Raw genomic sequence first — 9495 nt, forward strand, 5'->3', positions numbered from 1 at the left:
GCCGGCCTTTGAAAGTTCCCCCAGCCCCGGTCCTCTCCGAGATCTCCGGCAATCCCTACTCCCACGGGGCGGGCAACGGCAGCTGGGAGACCTCCGTACCCTCAGCGACTCTCTCTGGGACCCTCCGGGCGCCGCGAACACCAGGCGGGGTCTCCCCGCCAATGGCGGGGAGAGACACTCCCTGCGGGCTCAGGTGTGCAACTCCAGAGTTTACCTCTGCGTTTAGGAGTAATTGCGGGGGGTTTAGGTAGGGTTCTGGTCACCTGTTTCCACTGTCCCTCCTCTGTTGTGTGCTCGCTCCTGCCCTAGATGTGTGTAAATCCTCTGGGGGCGTCTGTTGGAAGAAAGCCGCTTGCGGGTACTAGGCTGCTCGTCGGGGTCGGAGAGTTTTCACCTATTTCCACATCCTCCCGGAGGAAAGTCCGTCCGCCTTCTGATGTATAGTCGCGTGGGTATCTCAGACGTCCTGAGATGCTGTCTGGATATCCTTAGTCAAGCGATAAGTGTCCAAATAATTGTAGACTCGAAGGGGGAGAGACAAAGAGGACTACTCACGGCGCCATCTTGGATCTTCCTCTCTAGCTTGACTTTTAATTTTCTTAAAAATATCTTTCAAAGAGTGAAAGTTTTAAGTTCTATTTTGAAGTCCAATATATCAATTTCCTGCTTTATGGCTTGTGCTTTTTGCATCCTAGCTAAGAAATCTTTACATACCCAATCACCTTCATTTTTTTTGGCAGTTTTTTTTTTTTTGAGGTATAACTGACATATAAGATTACAGTCATGTGCCACATGATGTTTCCTTCAGCAACAGACCACATATATGATGGCAGTCCTATCAGATTAGGACCATATAGCCTAGGTGTGCAGTAGGCTATACCACGTAGGTTTGTGTAAGTACTCTTTGTGATGAAATTGCCTAACAACACATTTCTCAGAATGTATCCCCATCATTAAGCAATGCATGACTGTATATTAGTTTCAAGTGTACAACATAATGATTTATTTTTGTATATATTTCACCATTTTTGAAGATACTTTTGCTAGATATGGAATTCTTGGTTAACAGTTCTTTCTTTCTTTCAGCATTTGAACATGCCATTCTAGTGTTTTCTGGCCTCCGTTGTATCAGATGAGAAGTCATCCATTAACTGTATCATTGTTCTCCTGCCTGTAATGAGTTTTCTTTTACCACTTCAAAAATTTCTTCTTTATCTTTGCTTTTAGCAGTTTGACTATGACATAAACAGGTGTAGTTTTCTCTGTGTTTATTCTATTCTGTGTCTGTTAAGCTTTTTTTGGATCTGTAAATTAATATTTTCCACGAAACTTAGGAGATTTTCAGTTATTACTTCTTCAAAAATTTTTTTCTGCCTCTTTCTGGAACTCCAATTACATGTATATTGGACTGCTTGATATTGTATCACAGATCTTTGAGGTTTTGTTTCCTTTTCTTCAATTTTTTCCCCTCTGTTCTTATCCTAGCTAATTCTTATTATCTTCAAGTTCACTGCTGCTCTCTTTTGCCATCTTAATTGTGCTGTTCAGCCTCTCGTGAATTCTTCATTTCGGCTACTGTGCTTTTCAACTCTAGAATTTCCATTTGGTTCTTTTCTATAGTTTCAGTTTCTCTGTTGAGAGGACCTATTTATTCATTCATTAATATCACATTTTCCTTTCCTTTTGTGAATATATCTATAATAACAACTGTGAAGTCCTTGTTAAATCAATATCTGGGTCTGCTCAGAGTCAGTCTCTATTTATTGCTTTTTGCTCCCTGAGTGTGGGTCACGTTTATTTTCCCATTTCTTGGGATGTCTAATACTTCTTGGTTGAAGACTGGCCATCATAGATAATACTATGTAGCACTCTAGAGTCTGTTTTGTTCTTCTGAGGACTGCTGTTTCTTGTTTTAGTAGGCAATTAACTTGCCTGGATTCAAACTGCAACATCTTGCATGCCACCCTACCTCCACTCCCACCCAGCAGCGTGCAGCAGCTGACCTCTTTTTTTTTTTTTTTGAGGAAGATTAGCCCTGAGCTAACATCTACCACCAATCCTCCTCTTTTTGCTGAGGAAGACTGGCCCTGAGCTAACATCTGTGCCCACCTTCCTCTACTCTATATGTGGGATGCCTACCACAGCATGACTTCACAAGCGGTGTGTAGGTCCACACCAGTGATCTGAACCAGCGAACCCCTGGCCGCCGAAGCAGAACATGTGAACCCAACCACTGCACCACTGGGCTGGCCCTCTGCTTGTTTTTTTTTTCCAGCTTCTAGCTGTTGCTAATTTAGCCTGGTCCTCTGGAGGTTTTCCATGCACTTGAATAGTCGAAGTCATTCAAGGATCTGGGCAGAATTTACACTCAGATTTGGGAGTTAACTCTCTCTTTGGTTCCCTCGTCTTCGGAGCTCCCCACCTAAATTTCCAACAGCTTTTCCAGCCCTTACTTCTATCCTATGATACCTCAATCAGTGAGACTTCTGCTTTCCACTGCCTACACTGTGTGGGTTGGGGAATGTATTCAGTCATAGGCACAGCAAAAGCACACACCTCACCAGGTGCAGCTCTGTCTGCAGGACAAATCTCCCTCTGGTTTCTGCCTTTTTTTGGCTAGGCTCCCTGGGATCTCACACATGAATGTGTACTCTGGTGGTCAGTCAGAGATTTGGGCTTTTTCTATCTTATTTTAAAAATCCTTCTGTATCTCAAGGGCATAAAGATATTTTATACTTTCTCATACAAGTTTAAAATTTTTTGCCTTTCTTATTTAAGCTTTTAACCAATCTAAAATTATTTTTGTGTAGAATAAGGATCCAATTTTATTTTGTTCATATAATAATCGACTCTCCTCAGTGATCTGCAATGCCATCAATGTCATAAATCAAGTGTCCATATATATGACTGGTTCTGGGCTTTTTCATCCTTCCACTTGTCAATGTGTTTATCCTTGTATCAACACCATACTGTCTTAATTACTACAGCTTTATACTAAGTCTTGATATTTGGTAGGGCAAGTCCTTATTTTTCTTTGATAGGAGTGTCCCTGCTATTCTTACGGTTTTGCTCTTCTACATACATAATTCTTTTTCCAGAATTACAGAGATATAACAACATATAACACCATGTAGGTTTAACTTGTACAATGTGATTTGATATATATATATATATATATACTGTGAAATGATTACTACAGTAAGGTTATTTAACATCTCCATCATCTTGGATAATTACCATTTTTTTGTGATAAGAACATTTAAGATCTACTCTCTTAGCAACTTTCAGGTATATAAGAGTATTGTTAACTACAGTCACCATGCTATTTTTTAAATCCATTCACCCACTCTACGTTTTGATTGAAGAATTTAATTCATTTACATTTAAAGTAACTACTGATAGGTAAGGACTTACCAATGCTATCTTACCAGTTTTTCCCCCCCGCTGTTTTGTAGTTCCCTTGTTATTTTCTTCTTCTCTTGCTGTCTTCTCCTTTGTGAATTGATGACTTTTCCATAGTGCTGTGCTTTGATTCCCTCCTGTTTGTGTATCTACTGTAGGTTTTTGCTTTGTGATTACCATGAGGCTTACATAAAATACCTTATAGATATAATAGTCTATTTTAGGCTGATAACTTCAATTGCATACAAAAACTCTACCCTTTTACTTCTCTACTGACATTTTACATTTCTGATGTCACAATTTACCTCTTTCTATACTACGTAGCCATTAGCAAATAATTGTAGCTATTGTTTTTAATACTTTTGTCCTTTAACCTTTAAACTAGAGTTATTGACATACCACCATATTACAGTATCCGAGTATTCTGAATTTGACTATATACTTAACTTTACTAGTGTGTTGCATATTTTTATGTTTTCTTGTTACTAATTAGTATCTTTTCCTTTCAACTTGAAGAACTCCTTTCAGCATTTCTTGTAGGCAGCTCAAGGGTGATGAACTCCTTCAGCTTTTGTTTGTTTGGGAAAGGCTTTATCTCTCCTTCACTTCTGAAGGACAACTTTGCCATGCAAAGTATTCCTGGTTGGCTGTTTTTTCCTTTCACCACTTTGAATACATTATTCTACTCTCCCCTGGCCTGCAAGGCTTCTGCTGAGAAACCCACTGTTAACCTTTGTCCTTTGTATGAGAGGAATTTTTTTCTCTTGCTGCTTTTAAAACTTTCCTTTGTCTTTGATTCCTGATAGTTTTATTACAATGTGTCTTGGTGAAGACAGTTTTGGGTTGAAATTTGGGGGGGACCTATGAGCTTCATGATCTTGGATATCCAAATCTCTCTCTAGATTTGGGAAGTTCTCAGCCATTATTTCTTTAAACAAGCTTTCTGCCCTGTTCTCCCTCTCTTCTCCTTTTGGGATTCCAATAATGTGTAGGCTTTCTTCACGCTCTCCCTCTTTTTCCTTGGTTCTCCCGACTGGATAATTTCAAATGACCTGTCTTTTACTTCACAGATTTTTTCTTCTGCTTGATCCAGTCTGTTGCTGATGTTCTCTCTTGCATTTTTTTCATTTCATTCATTGTATTCTCCAGCTCCAGAATTTCTGTTTGGTTATTTTGATGATTTCTAGCTCGCTATTAAACATCCCATTTTCTTCTTGTATTGTTTTCCTTATTTTGCTGAATTGTCTTTCTGTGTTTCTTGTAGCTCACTGAGCTTCTTTCAAACAACTACTGTGAATTATTTTCAGGCAAATCTCAGATCTCCAGTTCTTTGGGATCAGTTACTGAAAAACTATTGTGTTCCTTTGGTAGTGTCAGGTTTCCTTGACTTTTCATGCCTCTTGGAATCCTGCATTGCTGTCTTTGCACTTAAGGAAGCAATCACCTCCTCTAGTCTTAATTGACTGGCTTTTGGAGAGAAATATCTTCTGTCAGGACTGCTAGTGATTCTGAAGCTTTTCTATGGGTACACCTGCTCCACACTTCTTGTTCTCTCTTGGGGGGGAATTCTTAAGATTTTATGTCTTTTCTCAATCCTGCAAAGCCAGGTCGAGTGCTGACCACTTCCTGTTTACTTGCTTCCCCTAGGGCAGTGCTGACTGCTCAAGTTTGTGTGTTTTCTCTCAATCCCACAGAGTCAGACTGACTTTCTGTGCATGCTCACTAGCTTTCTGCAAAGGCTCACTCTTGCCACCATCAGCAGTGCTCCAAGGGAGCTGGCCACAGGTTGGGGGTGTATGTGGCTGAGGTGTGTGGAATGCTGGGGTGCCCGTGGGCCAGTTGGGGGGATCTGCAGGTGAGGAGGCCCCAGTGGCTCACTGACAGGCTTCCTAATAGTCTGTGAAGCAGTTAGACCCATATTCCTTTGATGCCACCTAAGAGCCCTGGCTGCTGTTCTGTCAGCCACCTCCTGTCTCCCAGTCATGCAGCACACCTCAGTATTCTGGATGTGAGAAAGACGTAGGTCTTTTTGGCAGCACCCTTCACAGTTGGAGGAACTGGGTGCCTACTCACTTGCTCTCACTTTGCCCCATGGGAGAATCTCAGGCTGAGAAGGTCTCTCTTGCCACCTTGGGGGAGGAGTGATTCAGGTAAAGTGAAACTGTTCCTTTTACCCTCTTCAATGCATCCAATCTTGGATATTTTTTTTTGCTCTAACAGTTTGCTAGAATTTCTCCACTGGACTCCTGGACTTCCACAAAGGTCCTCCTGTCTGTAGGTGATTGTCTAAATTGGCGTTATTTGGGTGGAAGACAGGAGAAAATTCTTATTCTGTCATGTTGATGACGTCACTCCATACACGCCCATGGACATGCATCCTGGTCTGTCTTGTCTTTGTTCTCCTCTCTCAGCTGGGCACTGATACATCTTTGTCCCCTTATCTCCCACATACATTTTAGAATCAGCTTGTCAAGTTTCTCAAAAAATCTTCTTTGGATTTTGTTTGGAATTGCATTTCATGCACAGACCAATATTGAGAGAACTAACATTTTTAGGATATTGTCTTCCAATCATTAACATAGTTGTTGTCTTCATTTATTTAGTTCTTATTTTTAAATAACATTTTAAAATGTTTTCTATAAAAGCCTTAAGAGGTGAACTCTTGAGCAAGGTGAAGCGTGAAACCGTAGGCAGTTACTGGTGTCTGTTTACCCAAGGCACAATAACACTATTTCAGGCATTTCACAGTATTTAGGGAAGTCAGTACAAAGATCAAAAGACTGAGAAGTTCAACTTGTCCTCCAGGATGTTTTTATGTACATATGCAATATTTGTAAGAAAAAACACTGTAAAGAATAGAGTAACTGATAATGGACACTCACCCCAGCTTTAATGTAAATAGGAGAAAATATCCAACCAAGAACACAGAGAAAAAGTGGAGCCTGAAATCAAGAAGAACAACAAATACATCAGGGTCCCATCTAGCCCAAGCTCTTAAATGAGATGCAAGCTCAGTTACTATCTGTTTTGAGCTGAACAAATGTATCACTCCTGGGGACCTTACAAATAACAGCCCAAGCAGACACCCTCCAGTACAACCTAACTTAGAGGCACTTGATCTTTGCTAATAAAAAGGTGTATTCTTAATTTTGGGGGATTAACTGAGCCAATTTTTAAGGTATTTGTTTTTAACTTATTGTTTGCCTACTTCCGGGTAGGAGTGAAGGTCTCTTATAATTAAATATAAAAGACAGCGAAAAAAAGAGAAAAATTAGAAACCATTCAGAGAAATGGGAGAGAAACTACACCAAAATTTCACACAAGTTAATGAAATTAAGTAATAAACTTGGCTCTGGCTTTCTTTACAACAAAGGGGTAGGTAAGTTGAATACAGGAAGGAGATGCTAGTAAATTCTGAGAGGTAAATGATGGTATAGACCAGGGCTGCTTCTTAGATTTGGAAGTGACTCTGCTAGAAGTATTCTTTATTTTTGTAGTCTACATGTAGAAAAATGAGACTCAGAAAGTAGGGAGCTTCCTGATTTACCCAAAAATAAGCCAGATGATTTATATAGAGATAGGTTAACTAACCCAAGACCTATAAATACACTTATAATTTAGGTGAACAAATTTTATGTCCTATAACAAATATACTCCACAGATTACATAAATAATCCATTTTATAAGTTTTATAGTTGAGACCTAGTATTCCTAGAAGACCAATTAGGAGTTTTGTAGTAACTAGTTGAATATCTCAAAAAGCTCAGTTGAGCCCCATCTCAATATATATTGCAAATATATATACACAAATATATACACACATATACACACATACATATATATATATATCTGTATGTCTACATATTCACACATACACATACACAGAAATGCATATAAATATATATATATTAATATGATCTTTTCCCTACCTGACTAGCCTCCTAACAGTTCTTTGATCACTGTATTCCTATGGTCCTTGAAACGTAAACATTCTCTATCTCTTCGTTAATTTACTAAGGATGAAAACTAGCACAATCTTTCTGAGAGATCAAAAAGTTAGTTCCTTTCTTGCATGACTTCTCAAGAAGTCTTTAATATTTACTCAAGCTTGAAAGTAAGTTTTTATGTTTATGAATTTGATTTGGACAATGATAAAGGTGAAGGTTAGCTGCTGCAAAAGGTATTACTTACATTCCACTCAAAGGCCCCAACAGCAATCCCCGACATAGCTCCTTTCCTAGCCAGGCTCATTAAGCGGCCACTGCCCATATTTGCGGCAAAAAGAGAAGCCCCTATCTGAAAATCAAAAGCCAATTACACATCAGAACTCTTAGTCCAACTCCAAGAATTAATTTTCACAAGTGTAAACTCAAATCAACTTTTAAATTTTCTCAAAAGCGATTATTCCCTGCACAGAATTCTCATTCGTGCTTCTTCTGTATGAACTCTAACCACAAATTATAAAACAAAAAGAGGGAGAAAGTGAAAAAAGTAGGACAGCCATTCCCATGTTGTTGGCCTCCACATGCTCCACTGACTTACTTGCAATTCTCTAATGCAGAAATATTGGCAGGAACGTAATTTCATCATCATTTGAAATACGTTAAAAATATTAACATCTGATTATCTATAAGGGATTGGTTAAAATACTAAGGTACATGAGTAACATGATGAAATACAATGCAGCATACAGAAAGAATAAAGGAGCTCTACTAAGTGATAAAAAGAAGGTAAACAATATGTATAATATAATCTCATTGAAATTTTACGTGTGCCTGTTACACTTGTGCCCATATGTTTATATATACATGCGAGTGATTCTGGCAGTATATACTTCTGGGGACTGGAATTACGGTTACAGAGATGGAACGGGGAGAACATTTCAAGTTCTATACTTCGACTGTAATTTTTTTTTTTTTACAACCAACATCTGTTACTTTCAAAATAAAAAATCCCAGAGGCATTTAAAATGAACAAATCCCTCCTAAACCAATAACAGCTTTTTAACTGCGTAGAGACAGCCACTCCACCCAAAATCAAAATCCAACTATTATGCTGTTGACATAAGACACACTTAAAACCAAATTAATAAGAGAGGCTAAAAATAACAAAGCCTTTTAGGTAAAAACAAACAAACAAAACCCAGCATTGACAATATTAACATAAGATAGAGTAGCATTCAAGATGAAAAGCATTAAACAAGACAGAGTTTTTTTTTTAATAACTATAAAAGGTAAAATGCACTAATATTGACATAGTTGAGAGCACACACGCACCAACATCTTAGCAGTGACAAATATAAGGGAAAAAAAATTTTAGAAGAGGCACATAAGTACTCAAGTAACAGTAGTTATTTTCACTATTAGGAATGTTTGCTATATTTATCATAATAACGAAATATTATATACAGTCTAAATTACCCAATAATATGGTACATAAATGGTGGAATGTCCATATGATATAATACTATGCAACTGCATATAAATCTAAAATATCTATATCTACTTATCCATGTTTATATAGACCTAGGAAGACATTGGTACATTATTAAAAAAAAAGGTAGGTTAAAAAGTTACTGCTCATTAATTCAATAAGTTTTAATAAATGCCCATTACCAAGTATGTGCCACTCACTGTTCTGGCATTAGGGATATATTAGTGAGTGAAACAGACAAAAATCCCTGCCCTCATGAAGCTAACATTCTTTTGGGAAGAAGAGAATAAATAAAATAAATTAAAGGATTATTTTATAGCTTCATAGACAGTGATAAGTACTACAGAGAAAAAGAAAGGAGGAAAAGTAGATAGTATGTGCTGAGCAACTGAGAGGTCAGAGTAGACTGAGAAGAGAGCTGAGGAATACAAGAGGTGAGGGAGCAAGCCATGGGCATCCCTGAGGAGAGTGCTCCAGCTGGAGGGAGCAGCAGGGGCAAAGGCCCTGGGGCAGAAGCACAGCTGGATTGTTCAAGGACACTGCCTAGAGCTGGGGACAGGTGTCCTGAGAGGTCCAGTCAGAGAGATAAGGAGGTACAGATCACCTGTGGCCTAATATAGGCCATTATAAGCAGCTGGGTTTTTGTTTTGGGTGACATGG

General features: G+C 38.7%; 1 protein-coding gene across 1 annotated transcript in view; it reads right to left on the reverse strand.

Moving 5' to 3' along the window:
- Positions 1-7686, reverse strand: part of LOC124227226 (sodium/glucose cotransporter 1-like) — a 57926-nt gene extending 50240 nt beyond the window's left edge. Inside the window, exons 1-2 of the mRNA XM_046641071.1 lie at positions 7594-7686; positions 6285-6344 (exon numbers count right to left, since the gene is read on the reverse strand). Of these exons, the coding sequence (XP_046497027.1) occupies positions 6285-6344; positions 7594-7671 (138 nt within the window). The 5' untranslated portion in view covers positions 7672-7686. The remainder of the gene's footprint in view (positions 1-6284; positions 6345-7593) is intronic.
- Positions 7687-9495: the final 1809 nt, after the last annotated feature.

Source organism: Equus quagga, chromosome 15 (assembly GCF_021613505.1).
Source record: "Equus quagga isolate Etosha38 chromosome 15, UCLA_HA_Equagga_1.0, whole genome shotgun sequence".
Classification (NCBI taxonomy): Eukaryota; Metazoa; Chordata; class Mammalia; order Perissodactyla; family Equidae; genus Equus; species Equus quagga.